Source organism: Macaca fascicularis, chromosome 1, assembly GCF_037993035.2.
Source record: "Macaca fascicularis isolate 582-1 chromosome 1, T2T-MFA8v1.1".
Classification (NCBI taxonomy): Eukaryota; Metazoa; Chordata; class Mammalia; order Primates; family Cercopithecidae; genus Macaca; species Macaca fascicularis.
This window is the reverse complement of record NC_088375.1, coordinates 233,431,251-233,452,106: the sequence shown is the minus strand read 5'-3', so window position 1 is coordinate 233,452,106 and position 20,856 is coordinate 233,431,251. Positions and strand designations below refer to the sequence as shown.

Genomic DNA, 20,856 nt, shown 5'->3' with positions numbered 1-20,856 from the left:
GGCCCCACTGCCAGGCTCAGGGGGCCGTGTCAGCCCCAGGGCACAACAAACGCCCTGAGAAAAGGCCAGCCTTGGGGGCAGGGCTGCTATGTGCCCGTTCCCCCCAGAGAGGTCCCATCACTACACCCATTGTACAGGTGAGACCAGAGACACAGACTCACCCAGGACCAAGAAGCTGGGTCGGGAGGGCAGGAATCAGCCTCTCCATGCAAAAGAAGAGGCCTGCGTGGGACGTGTGGGTGGAGGTGGGGGCCGCTCCCAGCCACAACAGTGACCTGGACAGAAAGGGATACAATTCAGCAGGGTCTTCCTGGACACCACCCCAACCTCAGGGCAGCTGCACTTGGTGCTGGCAAAGGCTGCTGACTGCTCTATGGGCTGGGAGAACTGCCTGGGTCTGCATGGGCCCCAGGGCAGGGCTTCCTCCATGTGTGGCCTGTGCATGTGCCATGCGTGTATGCTGTGCACGTGTGCCGTCTGTGCCATGCGCATGTTTGCCACGTGCGTGTGGGCGGTGTGTGCGTGGGCTGTTTGCGTGCTGTGCACGTGTGCCGTGTATGTGTGCTGTTTGCATGTGCCGTGCACGTGTGTGCCATTTGCGTGTGTGCAGTTTGCATGTGCCATTTGTATGCCGCGTTCCCGTGTGCCAGGTTCATATGTGTGCCATGCTCCTCTGTGTGCGTGTGTGCTCAGTGTGTGCCATACACGTGTGCTGTGGTCATGCATGTGCCTCACGGGTCCTGCCTTGCAGCACCGTGGGGAAGAGGTGCCAGCCAGGGTGCACCTCGTGGCATCTGCTAGGTCTGCTGGGCCCCAGCTGAAGCTGAGTGCCCCCCAGTTCCCCTCTGAGGGCCTGCACCCGGAGCCCGGTGTGTCCCCAAGGGCACCCCCAAAGCGAAGCAGGCAGAGGAGGAGCCCCGGCCCCACGCATCCGGTGCTGCTCCAGCCACCGCTCATTTGCCTGTGGTCCTTCCTCCTCCGTTTGCATGCCCCCCCGGCACGCAAACTCTATCCCCAGCAGGAGCCACCTGTGTGCCTGCCAGGCAGGAGTAGCCCAGGCCAGGGTCAGCAGTGTGAGTACAGCTGGCCATGCGGTTCCTGCAGCTTCTAGGCATCAGACTCTGGCAGAAGGGCTGAGACCCTCAAGGAACTCTGCTCCCAAGCAGGCTGGGAGGGCACCACTGCCACCCCAGGGCCCTCCCCAGCTGCAGGGTGGAGGCCTGCCTGGCCGGCTGGTCTGCAGGCCTAGGGGGCCCACCCCGGCCACCCCCGACTCCGGCCAGCACAGCCTTGAGTTGGAGCCAGAAGCTCCCAGGGCTGGGTAGGAGGCATTTCTGTGCCTATGGAAAGCCCCAGAGCCAGGTGTCTCTGCATCCCTCCCACACAGCTGAGACCTCAGAGCCCTGGAGGCCCCTTTGCCCTCTCTCCTCTCCACAGCCTGCCGGGCAACTCCAGGAATGGGGGGGTGGCGAGGGGCTCGGCACAGGCAGTGAACAAGGCCACGGTCAGCAGAGCCTGCCTGCCGGTCAGTGCTGGCCATAGAGCCTGGCAGTGGCCTCAAGCAGAGTCTGAAGTGCACAAACTTTCAGGCCCAGAAAGCGAGGACACCACTGGGCCCCAGGGTGTGGCAAGTGAGGATGGCAAGGGTTTTGCTAAACAAATCCTCTGCCCTCTCCCCGCCCCGGGCTCTCCCCGCCCCGGGCTCTCTCCGCGTGAGACCCCACTTGGCAGCCACCTTGCCGTGCCTGCTGGAAGTGCCCTCTGCCATGCTGTGCCCTGCTGTCCTGGGCCTCAGCCTCTGGGCTCTCCTGCACCTTGGGACAGGGGCCCCATTGTGCCTGTCACAGCAACTTAGGATGAAAGGGGACTACGTGCTGGGGGGGCTATTCCCCCTAGGTGAGGCCGAGGAGGCTGGCCTCGGCAGCCGGACACGGCCCAGCAGCCCCGTGTGCACCAGGTACGGAGGTGGGACAGCCCGGGTTGGGGTCAGGGTGACCAGGCCCGCGGTGCTCCTGAGCTGGGGCTGAGGTGGCCATCTGCGGCTCCATGGGGCCCCAGGTTCTCCTCGAATGGCCTGCTGTGGGCACTGGCCATGAAGATGGCCGTGGAGGAGATCAACAACAGGTCGGACCTGCTGCCGGGGCTGCGCCTAGGCCACGACCTCTTCGACACGTGCTCGGAGCCTGTGGTGGCCATGAAGCCCAGTCTCATGTTCCTGGCCAAGGCAGACAGCCGCGACATTGCCGCCTACTGCAACTACACGCAGTACCAGCCCCGCGTGCTGGCCGTCATTGGGCCCCACTCGTCAGAGCTCGCCGTGGTCACCGGCAAGTTCTTCGGCTTCTTCCTCATGCCCCAGGTGGGCGCCCCCCACCATCACCCACCCCCACCCGGCCCTGCCCGTGGGAGCCCCTGAGTCAGGAGATGCCTCTTGGCCCCTGCAGGTCAGCTATGGCGCTGGCATGGAGCTGCTGAGCGCCCGGGAGACCTTCCCCTCCTTCTTCCGCACAGTGCCCAGCGACCGTGTGCAGCTGGTGGCCGCCGCGGAGCTGCTGCAGGAGTTTGGCTGGAACTGGGTGGCCGCCCTGGGCAGTGACGACGAGTACGGCCGCCAGGGCCTGAGCACCTTCTCGGCCCTGGCCGCGTCGCGCGGCATCTGCATCGCACACGAGGGCCTGGTGCCACTGCCCCGTGCCAACAGCCCGCTGCTGGGGAAGGTGCAGGAGGTGCTGCACCAGGTGAACCAGAGCAGCGTGCAGGTGGTGCTGCTGTTCGCCTCCGCGCGCGCCGCCCATGCTCTCTTCAGCTACAGCATCAGCAGCAAGCTCTCGCGCAAGGTGTGGGTGGCCAGCGAGGCCTGGCTGACCTCTGACCTGGTCATGGGGCTGCCCGGCATGGCCCAGGTGGGCACGGTGCTTGGCTTTCTCCAGAGGGGTGCCCAGCTGCACAAGTTCTCCCAGTATGTGAAGACCCGCCTGGCCCTGGCCGCCGACCCAGCGTTCTGCGCCGCCCTGGGCGAGAGGGAGCAGGGTCTGGAGGAGGACGTGGTGGGCCGGCGCTGCCCACAGTGTGACTGCATCACGCTGCAGAACGTGAGTGCTGGGCTAAACCACCACCAGACGTTCTCTGTCTACGCAGCTGTGTATAGCGTGGCCCAGGCCCTGCACAACGCTCTGCAGTGCAGCGCCTCAGGCTGCCCCGTGCAGGACCCCGTGAAGCCCTGGCAGGTGAGCCCGGGAGATGGGGGTGTGCCGACCTCTGCACGTGCCCGGGCCACCAGGCACGGCCGCCACACCTGAGCTGGAGGTAGCCGGCGGCTCAGCCCCGTCCCCCGCCCGCAGCTCCTGGAGAACATGTACAACCTGACCTTCCACGCGGGCGGGCTGACGCTACGCTTCAACAGCAACGGGAACGTGGACATGGAGTACGACCTGAAGCTGTGGGTGTGGCAGGGCCTGGTGCCCGAGCTCCACGACGTGGGCAGGTTCAACGGCAGCCTCTGGATAGACAGCCCGAAGATCCGCTGGCACACGTCCAACAACCAGGTGAGGCGAGGGTGGGTGTACCTGGCGTGTCCCCGTGGCAGCCCCCACGGCAGGGTGCAGCCTGGGGGTGGGGGCCGTCCCTGTCTCCCGCCGGCGTGCCCAGCCCAGCAGAGCCCGAGCCCAGGCCTGTGCGCAGAAGCCCGTGTCCCAGTGCTCGCGGCAGTGCCAGGAGGGCCAGGTGCGCCGGGTCAAGGGGTTCCACTCCTGCTGCTACGACTGCGTGGACTGCAAGGCGGGCAGCTACCGGAAGAGCCCAGGTGAGCCGCCTTCCTGGCAGTGGGGGTGGAAACGCAGCAGGGGCGGGTCCTGCTACGTCCTAGCTCTGAGGCCAGAGCCCACAGGGGACAAGGCCAGCACCCAGCGCCCTTCTCCTCCTCTCTCACAGATGACCTCGCCTGCACCTTTTGCGGCCAGGAAGAGTGGTCCCCGGAGCGGAGCACACGCTGCTTCCGCCGCAGGCTTCGGTTCCTAGCGTGGGGCGAGTCGGCTGTGTTGCTGCTGCTCCTGCTGTTCGGCCTGGCGCTGGGCCTCGTGCTGGCCGCTTTGGGGCTGTTCATTCGCCATCGTGACAGCCCACTGGTTCAGGCCTCGGGCGGGCCCCTGGCCTGCTTCGGCCTGGTGTGCTTGGGCCTGGTCTGCATTAGCGTCCTCCTGTTCCCTGGCCAGCCCAGCCCTGCCCGCTGCCTGGCCCAGCAGCCCTCGTCCCACCTCCCGCTCACCGGCTGCCTGAGCACATTCATCCTGCAGGCAGCCGAGATCTTCGCGGAGTCAGAACTGCCTCTGAGCTGGGCAGACCGGCTCAGTGGCTGCCTGCGGGGGCCCTGGGCCTGGCTGGTGGTGCTGCTGGCCATGCTGGTGGAGGCCGCACTGTGCGCCTGGTACCTGGTGGCCTTCCCGCCAGAGGTGGTGACGGACTGGCGCATGCTGCCCACAGAGGCGCTGGTGCACTGCCGCACACGCTCCTGGGTCAGCTTTGGCCTCGTGCACGCCACCAACGCCACACTGGCCTTCCTTTGCTTCTTGGGCACCTTCCTGGTGCAGAGCCGGCCAGGCCGCTACAACCGTGCCCGTGGCCTCACCTTTGCCATGCTGGCCTACTTCATCACCTGGGTCTCCTTCGTGCCCCTCCTGGCCAATGTACAGGTGGTCCTCAGGCCCGCCGTGCAGATGGGTGCCCTCCTGCTCTGCGTCCTGGGCATCCTGGCTGCCTTCCACCTGCCCAGGTGTTACCTGCTCGTGCGGCAGCCAGAGCTCAACACCCCCGAGTTCTTTCTGGGAAGGGGCCCTGGGGATGCCCGAGACCGGAACGACGGAGACACAGGAAATCAGGGGAAACACGAGTGACCCCTGATCCTGCGACCTCAGCCCCGGTGAACCCAGACCCAGCTGAGATCCCCCTAAGCCAGCATTGACCTGTGTCCCCCTACAGACACCCTCCTGCTCTAGATTCTGACCCCAGTGACCCCTGCGTCTGTGGACACCCCGTGACCATCTGGGCCCCAGAGCCAAGCTCTGTCCCCGTCCCTCTGTGCCCAGACCAGGCCTGCCCCAGTAACCCAGACCCACTGTTCCGGAAGGAGGCCCAGAGGGCTCCCAGGGTCCCCACAACCCACACCATGAGCTCAGAAAAAGGATGCAGGGAGGCCCCAGCCAGATGGCTGCAAGCCCAAGCCAGACCCTGTCAACCTGACCACGCCCCGCCAGGGGCCCCCACCCAGCACCCCGCCAGGCACCACAGCAGTGGGAGGCTGGGCGGGGGCACACAGGCATATGCCCAGGGCAGAGCCTGCCCAGGTGGGGGTGGCACCCAGCTTCCTTCTCTGCCCCGGCCCAGTGGGTAGACAGCATCGTGACTGCCACCAGTACTAGGGACAGAGCCGAGGTGGGGTGGGGGCGGGGTCCAGCACCATGGACAGAAAACTGCCCAACAGGGTCCAAGGTCAGCACCCCGCCAGGCCCACACAGGGTCTCGGGTCAGAGGTCCAGGGTCAGCGCCCAGCAGAGCCTAGGGGAGGCCGGACCAGCCCCCCCATGCCTCATTCCAAGGCAGCCCAGCGCAGAGAAGGGGCACAGGCCACACATCCGTCCCATAAAATTAAACGCTTTTTAGTGTTTAAAATAAGCAGCATTTACACAGAAGCAGCTCTATGTTAACCATCTAGACGCTGGGACTTTTGATACAGTATCTACAGCGCAGACACGTGGGGGCCAGAGACGCCAGGAAGGCCCGCGGTTGTGTGCAGGCCGAGATGTGTGCACTCACCAAGGACAGGCCAGCTGACCGCCCATCTCCCCAAGACCTCCCTCCCTGCGGCAGCTGTGCACATTGGGGCCCCTCGACCCTGCAGGCCATGGTCCCTCCCTGCCCTGGCTGGGACACAGTGGGCGGGATGTCCAGCCCTCTCTCATCTTCCCGTCCCGTCCTCTACATACTTTCAGACTCGACTGTGTTGCTGGAGAGGAAAGGAAGGGAGAAGCAGGCTGCTCCAAGGGGCAGGGGCAGGTGGAACAGCTGACAGGGCCACCTCCTCCCCCGAGCCACTAGCCAGGCAATAAATAAATAAATTAGATTCCTACTCCAGACAACCAGAGGGACCAGGGGGCTCCAGCCCCACCCCCGGGAGGCCCGGTCCTGGGTTAGATGGGTGGGGCCTGTGCACTGCAGGGGGTTGCCCCACATGGGTCACTCTGGGGGCCTGTGCACAGCTATACAGGAGGTGGGGGTCAGCCCAGAGCCCAAGGGGGTCTTCCTCATCCTAGGAGGGATCACCACTAGACACAAGGGGTTGTGAGGTCCCTGAGGCTCTCGCTGAGGGGCAGAGAAGGAGCGCCCGCAACACGGCTGCTCAGAAACAGGTGCTGTCAGGAGCCAGAGCAGCCAGGCTGCTGGGGCAGATTGCGGTGGTCCAGCCTGCCCCCCTACCCTGCCTCCCGGCCTGGCCCCCACTAAGGCAAGCCCACGCGAGCTGTGTGTGCAGCAGGACCACAGGCTCCCCATCTCGGGCAGGGCTGAGGGCAAGCGCGAGTCACATGATGTCCACGAAGAACTCACAGGGGTTCCCCATGGCCTTCTGGAAGGACTGGCGGCTCCCAGTCAATTCTGGGGGGACAGCAGCCAGCTCCCGGACAGGGGGTCCCCCGGGCGGCCCCCCGACCACCGTATAGGCCTTGGTCATGGGATGGGGCGGGGGGAGCCCTGGGGCGGTGGCCGAGGCCTGACTGCGTGGGCTGCTGCCACGGCTGAGCTGGCCGGCTGGACGCTCTCGCCAGCTGCTCCCCACCCCGCTTGGTGCCGTGTGATCCGATTCGCTGCCGCTACCCCCGGCTCCCGCCGCCCGACGCTCCTTCTCACGGCCTGGGGCCCGGCGGCTGCTCCGGGTGGACCCGCTGCTCTTGCTCCCTGGGGGCGGGAACAGGTGGGAGAGGAGACCGTCAGCACCAGGCCCGGTCACGTCCAGAACAGCCCCCGCCAGGCGCCAAGTGACCGGGCAGGAAGGGTGGCCCGTGCAGGACGGGGGGGGGCAGCCATGCAGGCGCGAGGACAGGGCCGGCACCCCCAGGGTCGCAGGGGCAGCTGCAGCAGGCACGCGCTGGTGGGGGCAGTAGCAGGTGGACAGGATCCTGGAGCTAGCTGGGCACCCCCACGCCTCACCCCGATGCTTGAGCTGAGGGTCTGGTCTTGCGGCTGAAAGACTGAGGTGCCAGCGAGGGCCCCTCGTGCCCGGTGCCCCCATGGCCATACTGGATTTCCCACCCGAGTCCCCACTGTCCCCCCAACCCAGGGCCTTGGCTGACGGACGACTCAGCTCAGCCCCGTCCTGGGCTCCCGAGACGCAGTGGGAGCTGGAGGGCATGGCCAGCTGGGGACATGCTGAGGGACGCCCGGCGGGACCCTGGCTTACCGGCCCAAGGTCCACTCCGCTAGTCCTTCAGTCTAAGGCTTGTTCAGCACAAGGCAAGGGATAGCACGAGTTACACGCCCGGCTGCCCGGCACCCGCCCGGCACCCACCCGCCACCAGTGGGGCCTGACCGCGGGCTGGGTGGGGCTTAAGCGGGTACAAGCACCAGTCAAGAGTCAGCAGACACCCAGTGTGGCCTCTCTGTGGCCCCACACCCTCTGGCCGCCTCTCCTCTCTCGTCCTCCTTCCCGGGCCCTCCGGGCCGCCACCTGCATCCCCCCCAGCCTTCAGACACCCCCGCTGGCCTCGCCAACCCCACCCACTGGCGCTTCTGCTCCACCAGGCAACGCCTCAGGGACACCCTGGATCCCCTGGCCCCCCGAACACATCCCAGCCACGGGCACACAGCTGTGCATGGCACCATCCACATTGGGCTCCCTGCCCAGGCTGCAGCTGCCACCCTCCTGTGTCCTGGGGCCTAGAAAGTGACCCCGTCTGACTCCTTGGCCACCCCTGCCCTGTCCTTGTCACATGGCCCTTGGCCACATGGTCTCTTGGCCTCCTGCCTCTACCATAGGAGAAGCACCAGCCGCCAACACTACCAGGCACAGCCGCCCAGGCCTCCAGGCTCCCAGAGGCCCCTCCTCCCAACTCCATCCAGATAAGGTGGAGTCCAGGCCGCCCATGTGTGAGACGCTTCCCTGTCCTCCCCATTCACACAGGCTCCTGGATCCCCCTGGCACTTGCCCTTTCCAGAAGGGGCCCACCCAGGGCCCAAGCACACAGCAGGAGCACCGAGTGGAGCACAGCAGAGAAGCAGCGCAGAGCAGGGGGCTGGGGTGGAGCTGGGGGCGGAGCAGCAGCAGGGTGGGGTGGAGCTGGGGGCGGAGCAGCAGTGGGTGGGGTGGAGCTGGGGGCGGAGCAGAAGCGGGGTGGGGTGGAGCTGGGGGCGGAGCAGAAGCGGGGTGGGGTGGAGCTGGGGGCGGAGCAGAAGCGGGGTGGGGTGGAGCTGGGGGCGGAGCAGCAGTGGGTGGGGTGGAGCTGGGGGCGGAGCAGCAGTGGGTGGGGTGGAGCTGGGGGCGGAGCAGCAGTGGGTGGGGTGGAGCTGGGGGCGGAGCAGCAGCGGGGTGGGTGGAGTTGGGGGCGGAGCAGCATTGGGGGCGGAGCAGCATTGGGGTGGGGTGGAGCTGGGGGCGGAGCAGCAGCGGGGTGGGGTGGAGTTGGGGGCGGAGCAGCAGTGGGTGGGGGCAGGGTTCTCACCTTCACTCTGCTGACTCCCGGTGCTGCCGCTGCCATAGCTAAAGCCCGGGTCCTGGTAGGCAGGCGGGAAGCAGGGCGGGGGCCCCGAGTACTGGTAGGGATAGCCCTGACCCAGGGGCCAGGGTGCAGCCGGGTGGGGCAGCGGGGCCAGCGTGTCCTGATCCGAAGCCCCACTGGAGCCACTGTTGAGGTTCAGGGTGGCGAGATCTGGTGGGGGACGGCAGGTGAGGGCCGCGGAGGGGCCGCCGTCGTTCCCCTCCCCCGCGCCCTGAAGCCCGCGGCCCCACTCACTGCTGCACAGGTCCCCGAAGACGTAGTAGCACTGCTCGGAGAAGGTGATCTTGTTGACCGTGTGCCGCAGGAAGCCGTGCTTCAGCAAGCTGCTGGCGTACTTCCGGGCCTCCCTCCGCTCCTTGAAGCCCTCCACGTGTGTGTACAGCCAGTCTACCACGTCCGCCCCTGGCCGGCAGCAGCGGTCAGCCCCGCCCCGGGCACGCAGCCCCGCCCCGGGCACGCAGCCCCGCCCCGGGCACGCAGCCCCGCCCCGGGCACGCAGCCCCGCCCCGGGCACGCAGCCCCGCCCCGGGCACGCAGCCCCGCCCCTGGCGCTATCGGCCCGCGGGGACGGCCACTCACCGATGACGGCGTTGGCGATGGTGATCTTGAGCCACATGCGGTCACGGATCTCCAGTCCCGAGTCTGGCAGCTGCATGACCCGGACGACGGCACCCATGTCGCTCTTCACCGTCAGCGGCGCCTCCTCCAGCTCTGCAAAGCACAGCCCCGCCTCAGCCCCAGCAGCTGAAGGCGGGGGGACTCAGGGCCCTGCACCCCCAGGGGAGCCTCTGGGCGGAGCCAGCGCCGGGGGCCTAGGCTGGAGGGTGCGTGACAGCAGGGCCCTGACCCACTGCAGGATGGACCCCCGTGAGGCTGGGGCGTGGGCAGGGGATTGGACATTTCGTCTCCTTCCTCTGCAGACACTTTTCATCAGGATGCTAGGCACAAACTGGGCTGAGGACACCCCAACCCGCAGACCAGGGCGTAATGAGAACGTGGCAGGCCCCTCCCCCTCCCCGCACGCCCCGCCCGAGAGCGCAGGTAGTTAGTCATGTTAGCGGCAGGAAGCAGAGTGGAGACCTGGCCCCTGCCTGGGACTCCCTGGGTGCGCCTCGCATAGGGGCCCCACATACATCCCCTGCTCCCAACACACAGACCACAAGCAGGGTGGGCTGCGCAAGGTGGGCACGGGTGCCTGTGCACACACGTCTGTGCAGGGTGTTGGGGATGGGAAACACGCACGTCACAGCCCCATGACGGCCGCAGGCGGCCATGCCGGAGGCTGGCAGAGACGCCCCCTCCAAGTCTTAGTTTCTGCTGGGGCCCTCGGGAGCTGCCACTTACGTGGAGCGCCAGGCACGGAGCTGGTTAGTGAGGAGGAGCTGGTGCGCGTGACGGCGCTGGAGCAGGGGCTCGTACCGTAGCGGGGCAGGGCTCCGGTCAGAGCCGCCGTGTGGGACAGCCAGGCGGCGGGATCGATGGGCCGCACCGGGTCAGCTGGGTGGCCGCCATGTGGCGATGACGACAGGTGGACAGACGGACGGTGTGGGAAGGCAGAGCGCAAGGCACAGAGGAGAGAGGCCTTCAGGCTGGGTAGGCGCCCCCTCCCCATCCCGCCCCGTGTACCCCGAGGGTCACTCACCCCGTGGGACGGTGAAGTAGCTTCGGGGCGTTGGGTCCCAGCACTTGGCCACGGTGAGGCTGATGGGCCTGCAGGAATGGTGGTCACACAGCAAGGCCCCCATGGTACCCCCTGCCTGGCCCCTCCCGCTCCAGCGCCCCCAGCGCTCACCCCGTCTGGGACACGATCTCCCGCAGCACCCGCACGGCGTCATCGTTGCTCATGTTCTCAAAGTTCACGTCGTTCACCTGCAGGGGTGGGGATTAGGGTGGTGCAGGCAGGGTGTGCAGCTCAGTCCACAGCCCCCGCAGACCCACCCGCAGCCCCCAAAGACTCACCCGCAGCCACAAGTCACCCTGTAGCCCCCGCAGACCCATCCACAGCTGCACGTCCCCCGAAAACCCCCACAGACCCACCCGCAGCCGCACGTCACCCCAAAACCCCCACAGACCTACCCGCAGCCACACGTCACCCCAAAACCCCCACAGACCCACCCACAGCTGCACGTCCCCCCAAAACCCCCACAGACCCACCCGCAGCCGCACGTCGCCCCAAAACCCCCACAGACCCACCCGCAGCCGCACGTCGCCCCAAAGTCCCCACAGACCCACCCGCAGCCACACGTCACCCCAAAGTCCCCACAGACCCACCCGCAGCCACACGTCACCCCAAAACCCCCACAGACCCACCTGCAACAGCATATCGCCGGGCTCGATGCGGCCGTCAGCGGCCACTGCCCCACCCTTCATGATGGAGCCGATGTAGATGCCGCCGTCTCCGCGGTCGTTGCTCTGCCCCACGATGCTGATGCCCAGAAAGTGATGTCTCTCTGCGGGAAGAGCCGTGAGCCACGACCACGCCCCGCCCCTGCCCGCAACCATCACCCCGAGGAGCCGAGCCGCGAGCTGCGGCCACGCCCCGCCCCTGCCCGCCCCCAACCCTCGCCCCGAGGCCTCACCCATGTTGAGCGTGACGGTGACGATGTTGAGAGACATGGTGGAGTCCGTTATGCTGCTGAAGGAAGAGGCCTGCGGAGGGGAGGGCGGCATGTGTGAGGGGCACACGGTTGCCTGACGCTGACATCACCTCCCCAGCCCCGCCCCGCCCCTCCCCGCCCCGCCCCTCCCCGCCCCGCCCCGCCCCGCCCCGCCCCGCCCCGCCCCGCCCCGCCCCGCCCCGCTGCCTACTCGGTCCGTCTGCCGAAGGCGCTGCTTCCTCCGACGGCGTTTGTGCTTCCGGATGAGCCTCGATGAGGTGCTCTGCTCTGTGGAGCTGCTCAGCCTGGGGACAGGCCGTCAGAGCTGAGAGGAGTTAGACATGGACGGGACGGGGGGTGCGGGGGGGCGGGGGGACTCCGCCCCCCCACAATGCTGGGTGGGCTGAACCTGGGAATCGGGGGTCCAGGCCAGGCTTGTTCAAAAGCAGGCTCAGTGCCTGACGTCCACGCCCCAGGCCCCGCACACGTGATGTGCACGTGAGCACACACAAAAATCCCAGAGACAGGCAAACTGGGCACACATGTAGCCACCTCCACTACTGGCACACATGCACACCCGTACACCTGCACACACGCACGTCTGCACACACACGCACACCTGTAGACACACACCCACACACACACACACACGCCTGCACACGCACCCGCGCACACATGCACGCCTCTACACACGCACGTCTGCACACATGCAAACACACGCACACCACGCACATCTGCACGCCTGCACACATGCACACCCGCACACGTGGACACATGCACCCGCACACACGCACACCTGTACACACGCACGCCTGCACACATGCACCCACGCACACATGCACACCCGTGCACACACACACACCTGCACACACACACGCCTGCACATGCACACCTGCACACGTGCACACATGCACACGGACACACTTGCACTGTGAAAACACACTCCTCACGCACATGTGCACACGCAGACATGCACATCATGTAAACATTTGCACACAGGTACCCACGCACAGACACGTGTGCAATGTGAAAACACCTCAGACACACACGCACAGACATGAGTATCGCACACATTTGCACGCAGGCATGTGCAGTGTGAAACACCTGTGGAACACGTGCACCATGTACACATTTGCATGCAGATGTGTAATGTGCGCAGACACGTGTAATGTGAAAACAGCTCATGCAGACACATGCACATCACATACACAGACATTGGCATGTGGGCACACACGCACCTGCTCGTGCTGCCATCCTCATCCGAGTCCACAAAGCTGCTGGACTCAAGCTCGCTGCTCAAGACGGCAGACGCACTGTCCGGGGGCAGCCCCACGTCCCGCCGTCGGTCTCCCCTTGGGTGCCCATTGGTCCGGGCAGCTGTGGGGGCAGCAGGTTGGGAGCTGAACGCAGCGTCTCCCAGAGGTCGTGTGTCTGAGGCTGTCTGGCAGTGCTACATGCCTGTGGGTCTGGGAGCTGGTGGCTCAACTGTGGGCTCGCTGGGCCTGAGCCTCCACCCAAGCACTGCCACTGGCTGGGGGACAGGAACTGCTGTGGTAGGAACATGGCTCATGGGGGTCCCAGGGAGGTTGGGGGTCCACAGCAGGGCAGATATGACCACTGTACCCTCCTCACGGTTCCGGCGTCGGGCACGCTCCCGCCGGTGGCTGACCATGGACTCCGTGCCTGTCTCGTTGTCCATCCCGTCACGGCTGCTGGCCACATTCGGGCTGTACAACAACAGCAGGGCAGGTGGGGAGGCTGTGGCCCCAGCCCCTCATATGCCTCCCAGCCCAGCCTCCCCTCGCTCGTGGGACCCCAGCCCCAGCAGGTGCCATGCCCGTCTACCAGCCCAGGCAGGCCTCCCTCCCGTTGGCCAGCGTCCCCCATGACGGGCTTGGGGTAGCAGGGCCCAGTGCCCACGGTGCCCTTACTGGAAGGAGGGGGGCCGGGAGTCCCCGATGCCGCCTGTCCGCTCGAGAGGCGGGGGCAGGTCTGTGTGGCTGTCCGTGCCCTGGGACCCCGCATCCGAGTGAGCACCCTCAGCCAGGACCAGCTGTGGAGGGAACACGCATGTTCGGGGCAGCCCACCCGCCTTCAGGTCGCCTCCTCAGGGCGCCCAGGGAACGGGGGGCCAGCATACTGCCCTATCCGCACCCAGCCTGCCAGGGCCTCCCCACACCCACCACCTCCCCCAGGAAGAGCCCCACCCTGGAATGCTCCCCAGGCGAGCACTCGGGGCCAAGACGCAGGGGCTCACCCAGGAGACCACACGGCCGTTGAAGCAGGGAAGCTTGGCATTGTCGTCAAAGATCTCCTCCTTCACCACCCTGTAGGCAGATGCAGCTGTGAGGCCCCACCTAGGGGGCCTGACCCTGTGGCTCTAGAGGTGAGGCCTGGAGAGCAGGCACCCCCCCCCCCACACAATGTCACTCTGTAGACACCTCTGCTAGCGCGTTCTCCTCTCGGGAACCGTCCTTCCTCTCCGTCACATCCTGGGCCACCACCCCCCAGCATGGTGACAGTGGCTGTGGACATCCCCACAGGGGAGGCTCAGTCAAAGGTCCCCAGTCCCCAGGTGGGGGGACAGCTGGGGTGAGGCCTCCTTGGGAAAGCCCCTGTGCCTAGCTGCCCTCGGTTCAGACTTATGTATGTGGTGGCCCCAGACGCTGTCTCCAACCACCCCCACCTCATCTGGTCCTGGGGCTTGGAGCCCCCACCAAGGGCTTCCCCCACGCTGGGATTCCTCAGGGCCAGGCCCCAGCCTCCTCAGCAACAGCAGCTACACCTACCGGGGCCCAAGCCTCCCCAGGCTATTCCCTGTCTCTTGCCCTAAACCACAGGTCCACTGCTCCACCTCCCAGCCAGCTCCAGACCAGCCCCCAACCCCTCAATAGCCAGGGCATCAGACCACCTGCACCCACCCCTGCATTCAGATCTGTCATTCCCAACCAGGAGCCCAAATCCCCCAGCAGCCTCCTCTCCATCAGGCCGGCCACACCCTATGGCCCCACTCCACCCTCCTGACGTCTCAGGAGCACCCTCAGGTCCCAGGCCCTGTGCCTGCCTGCCCAGAGTCAGGCTCTGTGAAAGCGGGCTCTGCCTGACCCCTGCCCTGCACCCCTAGCCAGGCTCACAGTCCATGCTCAAGGACACTCAGACCCGACGGACGGATGCAGGTGGGCTGGGAGGGCACACTGGTTCCCAGAGGCAGCCCACCACCCTCCTGTCCTGTCCACCTAGCCAGGGAGACAAAGACCTCCACTCATCAGGCCTCCCTGCACCTCAGGACCTAGAGGGGCAGCAAGGGACGCGGAGCCGGCAAAGCCCCTGGGAGAGCGAGCTGGCCAGCTGCCTCGCCAGTCCACCCCCGGGTCAGATGGGCTTGGGAATGGGGCAGAGGGCACCCAGGAAGGCTGCAGAGGGTCAGGGGACACGAACCAGGAGGAGGCCGGGTGACCTGAGCTCAGAGTTCAGAGAGCAGGGGCGGGTGCCCGGGCCAAGGGGCAAGGCAGGCAGGGCTGTGGTCAACATTCACACTTTGACCTCTGAGGGCCCAGGAGGCAGGCCAGATAGGATCGGGACGCCGCCTCGTGGTACCCTGCCCTGCCCAGCAGCATTTTCCACACCCAGGACTTGGGCCCAGTGGAGAAATGGGAGCCCAGAGACGGGGCTGGGCCTGGCCGCACACCTGGCAAGAAGCGCCCTGTGGCTGCTAACCCCATTGCCAGCTACAGAGCCACCCCGACTGGCCGCTGCAGGTCCCCTGGCCCCAGGGCACCTTGACTCAGCCAGGCTCCGAAGCGGCAGGTAGCAGGAGGCCCCCAGCAAAGTGGCAAACCCACACTCCCACCCAAGCCCTGGCCCACCCACTTGCTGGCAAGAGGCCCCAAGCCTCAGGACAGAGAAGACAGCAGGCAGGGCCAAAGCAGAGACCCCTCTCCAGCCCTCTAGGGTCCTGCAGCTGCCTCCCCAGGCCTCCCAGGGCCAGGCCATGGCCATGACGCCCCCAAAGAGCAGAGAAGGTCACTTCTCAGACCCCTCCATGTCTGTTGCCCCCACACAGGAGCCTTCCCAGGTAAGGCCATGACCCATGCCAGGCTGAGGCTGCCACAGTGAGAGGCTGTCACACCTGAAAGGATGGAGAAACCCAGGATAAGGCAGGCCCCATGGACACCACGGCCACCACCAACTGCCGCCAGGAGGCCAGGGCCCACAGTGAACCCTTGTCTCTGAGGGACCTGACCACAACAGGGTCCCCACCTCAGCCCGACACATGGCCCCAGGTGGCCTGGCCGGCAGCTTCTGCCTGCCGCACCCAACCCCAGCACCTTCTGACTCACCCAAGGGAGACAGTCACCCAGCACCCTCTGACTCACCCGAGGGAGACACTCGGCCACCCAGCACCCCAGGGCAATGCCCACCTGGCTTCACCAGCAGAAGGCCCTGCCCCCTCCCACCATCCAGAGTGGCCCAAGCCCGCACTGCCCACCCAGCCAGGGCCTTACGAAGACCCCAGGCTGCCTGGGATGTCCCTGCTCCCTGCCCCCGCACAGAGGTCCAGCCAGGGCCCAAAGGCCCCGCTCCCTCCGCCCTCCTCAGCCCAACAGGCTGTTACAAGTCCTCCCTTGCCCCTGGTGGCAGGTGTAGACCCAAGCCCAGTTGGGCCAGGAGAAAGGTAGCAGGACCCAAACAGCACAGAGGGAAGGTGGGGCATGCCTGGGGCTCCAGGGGTCAGCTACCCAGGTCCCAGGCAGAGCCCTGCTGTCCGCACCCCAGCCAGATCGGGGAGGGTGCCGGAGGCCGGCCAGGCGTTGGGGGCACACCCACCACGCGGGGTCCCCACACCTCTGGAGCAGCCTCTGATGAAACTCAGGGCAGCTACCAGGGGTGCGCCTGCCAGCACTGTGCCCCTACCTTGGGATTCCCTGTGAGGCCTGGCTAACCTCTGCATGCCGCCCCCACACATCCACCCTGGGGAGGAATCCACGCAGAGGCAGCGCCCTGGGAGCCAGCATGGCCACACAGGATGCAGAGAACCCTTCAGACTCCCAGAGGCCACAGCCAGCTGCCGCAGATGTGGTGTGCTCCCGAATGCCCCCACTCCCCCAAGGCAGAGATGGAAGCTGGCAGGGGTAGCTGGCCCAGAGCTGGTGGCGCAGAGCCATCTCGTGCCCTCAGATCCCCTTGTGCACCCCCCAGGTCAGGGCCCTCAGCCTTGGGGATCTGCAGCCTCCCAACCCCTGACCCTAGGGCCAGCGGCTCTCCACCAGCCTGTCCTTTAGGTGGTGCCGAGTCCTGGGATCTCTGAGCCCCCTCCCCAGGTTCAGGCCACACAGGCTCGAGTGTCCCTGCCTGGCCATGGCTGTGAGGGCAGTAGGTGAACTCCCAACACCAGGGAGGCACTCGGCACGGAGAGGCTGAGTCGGAGACCCCAAGTGGCACAGCCAGGGAGGGCAGAGTGGGAACTCCCCCAGCAGCCCAGGCCAGGCAGAGCCTCCCCAACTCCACAGCCCCCTACAGCACCACCCAGGGCACAAGGAGCTGTCACAACACCCAGGCCCATGGCAGGCGGCCCCGGGGACTGGGGCTTTGGGCCCACAGCCTTGCCTCCACCCATCCCCCACTCCTGAGCCTGGGTCATCCCCACCTCGGAGATGAACTGCGGGAGCTGTGCCCAACAGACAGGCTCGATGCCAAGTCCAGCAGGCCCAGCATCCACCACGCACCCAGTAGCGAGGACCCGGAGCCAAACACCCTCCCTCCTCTGCCTCGGCCAAAGTCTGGGCAAGACCCCTGCCAACCACCAAACCCAGCACCACATGGAGACCCTCCCCAATTCTGCCCTCCTCCCAGCCCTGAGGATCCTAGGACAAAATGCCTGTGACCAGGACATGAAAAGTGGAGGACAGGCAGGGGACCTTCTCCCACTGGGCCGAAGCCGTGTGTGGGGAGTGGGGCCTGGCCCAGGGCACGGGGCTGTGGCCACGACTCAGGCTCCCTGCACTGCAAGGTGGTCAGTCACGCTCTGGAGCCTAGGCCGGGGGAACCAGGGCTGGGCTGAGAATGCAGCAGGGGCTGGTACAGGAACCCCCGACTCACCAGGGCCTCCTCAGGGTCCCCAGCCTGAGGCTCCCTCTCTTATGGAGGCCACCCCAGACCAGCCAGGACCTGCCTTCTCTTCCCCCCACCTCCAGCTACATTCACTTGGTATCCAGAGCCAGTGTCTAGTTCAGCTCTCACTTAAGCTAGAGTATGACTGACCAACCAGCCCCTCCCACATGAGTTCTATTCCACAAAACAGACAGCGCCGAGAGCTCAGCAGGTAGAACTCAGGAGAAGGGAACAAGGAAGCAATCAACAGGGGTCTTCCGTAGGCTCCTGAGGCCACCAGCCAGATGAGCAGGAAGGACACAGAGCAAGGCCCCCCATCGCAGCCAGAGGACCTGGAAGGCTACAGAGCAAGGCCCCCGTCTCAGGACTCCAGCATCACCCCAGTCCATTGTTTCCAAGCCCCACAGCCCAGCCCAGCCCTGACCTCCGCAGCCCCACTGCCTCCCAGCTCCCTGTAAGCCTGCAGCCTCCACAGCTGTACCCTGAAGCTCCCCTGTCTCTTTCCCGGCTGCATCCCCAAGCCTGCTTCGACACTCAGACCTGCCCACCCTGTTCCCAGGCGCAGGAGCCCCCGGGTCCTCCGAATGTGCCCGGGTACATGCAGCCACTGTGGGAAGGTGTATGGGGGCAACAGTCAGGCCGTCTCAGCCCTGGGCAGCCCCCAGTGGGTGTCAGGAGCAGAAGGCGGACTCCCCCAGGGCTTCATCCCAGAGCATGGTCCAGGAGCAGAACCTGGGAGCTGGGCACCGCCTCACCACGCATTTATTGGTGGCACACGTTTGTGACGAAAAGCATTAGTGACTTTGGTAACTTTTGTTAGAATAATAAACTAAGTTAAAAACAAAAGCACCTGACACATGCCCCATGCCCAGGCCCAGAGGAGCAGGGACTGCAAGGTGCCCCAGTGGGGGAGGAGCCCGGACGAGACTCAGAAAACAAACCGTCCCCTCCTGCCCAACCTGACTGGCGCGGGCAGGAGGGCCGCCGAGCAGAGCGGGGAGCGCCCAGCCTTCAGAGGCTGCCAAGGACGCACCCTGCCCTCTCTGCTTTGCCTGGTGGTGGGGGTGGGGAAGGAAAGTACAGCTGTCCAGATGTCCTTTGGGCCTCCTGAGAGCCCCAGAGCGGATCCAGCTTGACTGGACCTGGGGTTGCCTGAGGACCCTGCAACCACAGAATGCATGAAACAGCCTTAATGTCACAATCCCAAGAGGCGGCCACACACAAGGACACAGCTTGCCAGAGGCTCACGTCCTGGGGCCACGAGGCCTGAGCCCGCCCCCAGCACTGTTGAGCTGGGACTGGGGACTCAGGTTACTGGTGGCCAGGCCGGGCTAGGCCAGGCCTCAAGCAGACGGCCAGCCTCCTTCTCCCTGTCCCAGAGGGCCCAGCTCAGCACAGCAGGGGTATCCTCGCCTGGGACCACCACCACCGAGGCCCGGCACTGAGACGCTGACCCAGGCTGCCCCGAAACAGCAGATGGTCTGAGCTGCTCTGGGAACGCAAGTGCTTTGTGACTCAGTGGGGACCGGGCAGACAGGGAGCTCAGAGCAGGGGTGGGCGAATAAAGTTTCAAGGCCACCAGTGGCCCTTGACCTCCGCCCTGTCACAGGGACCCCGAAGAAGGGGGCCAGGAGAACCTCTCTTGAGCCCTGGGGAGCTTCTGCAAACCCTAGCAGACAGGTTGGTGAACCTGTCCCCCCACGTCTCCCCATCCCAGCTAGGAAACCCCACCCTGCTCCCTTCTCACTGACACACCCCCCTGACCCCAGCCCACACCAACGGCAGGCGCTCCCGGCCAGCCCCAATGGAAGGGATGCCGCCGACCGAGTCCGACCCGGGCCAAGGCAGGACTCGGGACCGGGAGGCTGGGAGCAGGGACGCCGGGACCCCAGCCTACCATCGCCCCACACCACAGACAGGTGGGCACGCGCCGCACGCGGGCCGAGGCCGCCACCCGCATCGCACCTGGCGGAGGCCTGGACCGCCCAGGACCCCCGCCCCGTCCCCGCGCTGGCAGGTGCGACCCCCGAGCGCGCGCCAGGCTCGCGCAGGCCCCGTGGCCGACTGACCCGAAGTCCTGGTCCATGGACTTAAAGAAGAATTTGTAGGCGTGCACGGGCCGGTTGCTGAGCACGTTCTTGAAGTCGGCTAGCGTGACGCGCTCGGGGGCCACGGGCAGCTTGACCAGGTACGGCGTCTCCTCCTCGTCCATGTGGTAGATGATCTTGGTCTCCGCCATGGCGCGGCGGCGGCGCGGAGCCCGCGCACTCAGGGCCCGGCCCGGGGCTGGGACGCGGGGCGCTCCCCGCCCGCCCGCCTGCGCCCCACCCGGCCCGCGCCGCTCCCGGCCCCGCCGCGCCGAGGCCCCCGGGCGCCCCCGCTTGACCGCCCAGGCCCCGGCCGCCGCCCCCGGCTCCCGCGCGCGTCTCGACTGCTGCCCCGCGGCCCGCGGCCGCCCATCCGCCCCCGGCCCGGGAGCGGCGCGAGGGACGCAGCACGGAGGGCGCGCTCAGCCCCGCCGCCCTCCCGCCTGCGCCCCTCGGGCCGCGCAGTTAAAGGGACCGCCAGGCCCGCGGCCCTGAGCGTGGCCGCGGGGGGGCGCCCGAGCGCGCGGCGATGACGTCACGGGAGCGCGCGGCGGGGGGCGGAGCGTCGCTGCGCAGGCGCAGGCGCAGACGCAGGCGATCCTCGCTCGCCCCGCCCCGGGCCCCCCCCCGCGCTTGGGCCCGCGTTCCCCTGTGCTCGGGCGCCCGCGACACTCGCCGGTGCATCCCCGCGTGGCCTGGCTCTGGGCCCGTGGACGCCAGGGTGCTCGGGGTGGGTGGAGGGACCTCGGGGACGCCGGGTGCGCGGCGCTGAGGTGGCGGCCGGTCCCTCTGCGCCCCCGCGAAGGCGCCCGACTCGCATGCCCTCTGCCGGGTCCCACGGGGTCCGACGCAGGCCGAGGGGATGCGGGGCGCGCGTGGGCGCGGGCGTGCACGGAGGCGTCGGAGCGCGCGGCGGCGGGGGGGATTTCGTCCTGGGGTCCTCCGCAGGGCAGGGGAGACTTCCGAGCCTTCCCCTGAGGCCGCGGGGCGTCCGCGCTCGCTCCTCCGGGGCCCGCGGGGCTGGAGGCCTTCCCAGCCTGACCCCAGCAGGAAGCGCGGAGGCCACTAGAGGGCGGCCCAGGATGGGGAGAGTGAGGCGGGGGCCTGGACGGGGCTGGCGCGGTGGGGCCCCTTGGGCCCCGTCCCCAGGAAGCCGGCAGGAGTCTGGGACTTTCGCATCTATCCGGCCCTGACGATGCCCGCGCCGGCTCAGAGAGAAACCCATCAGTGTAGGTGCCGGTGGTTGACGGTCGGCTTGGGCCTGGGGTCCTGAACCTGCACCCCGGCTCTGAGTGGGAG

The 20,856-nt window shown here is 67.0% G+C and overlaps 2 protein-coding genes across 6 annotated transcripts; one reads left to right on the top strand and one right to left on the bottom strand.

Annotated features, from left to right (window-relative positions):
* The first annotated feature begins 159 nt into the window (after window positions 1-159).
* TAS1R3 (taste 1 receptor member 3) lies at window positions 160-5,664 on the top strand. Of its 2 annotated transcripts, XM_005545098.5 has the most exons (6): window positions 160-1,957; window positions 2,059-2,359; window positions 2,445-3,227; window positions 3,342-3,545; window positions 3,682-3,802; window positions 3,931-5,664. In XM_005545098.5, exons 1-6 carry the CDS (start codon window positions 1,638-1,640, stop codon window positions 4,887-4,889), a joined length of 2,688 nt encoding a protein of 895 aa, XP_005545155.3. In that variant the 5' UTR covers window positions 160-1,637; the 3' UTR covers window positions 4,890-5,664. The 2 variants fall into 2 exon arrangements, with proteins under 2 accessions (XP_005545155.3, XP_045244706.2); XM_045388771.3 differs by having other exon boundaries at window positions 1,916-2,359; window positions 2,512-3,227.
* Window positions 5,631-19,932, bottom strand: DVL1 (dishevelled segment polarity protein 1). Of its 4 annotated transcripts, none has more exons than XM_045388795.3 (16): window positions 19,540-19,842; window positions 13,617-13,686; window positions 13,291-13,412; window positions 12,983-13,086; window positions 12,598-12,736; window positions 11,571-11,664; window positions 11,342-11,411; window positions 11,073-11,212; window positions 10,555-10,631; window positions 10,405-10,472; window positions 10,107-10,259; window positions 9,342-9,473; window positions 8,997-9,164; window positions 8,706-8,912; window positions 7,448-7,485; window positions 5,631-6,945 (listed from the first exon to the last, which is right to left on the bottom strand). In XM_045388795.3, the coding sequence occupies exons 1-15, from the start codon at window positions 19,707-19,709 to the stop codon at window positions 7,475-7,477; spliced, it is 1,725 nt and encodes a 574-aa protein (XP_045244730.1). In that variant the 5' UTR covers window positions 19,710-19,842; the 3' UTR covers window positions 5,631-6,945; window positions 7,448-7,474. The 4 variants fall into 4 exon arrangements, with proteins under 4 accessions (XP_045244730.1, XP_073879583.1, XP_045244724.2 ...); XM_074023482.1 differs by having other exon boundaries at window positions 10,182-10,259; XM_045388789.3 differs by lacking the exon at window positions 7,448-7,485 and having other exon boundaries at window positions 19,540-19,932.
* Window positions 19,933-20,856: the final 924 nt, after the last annotated feature.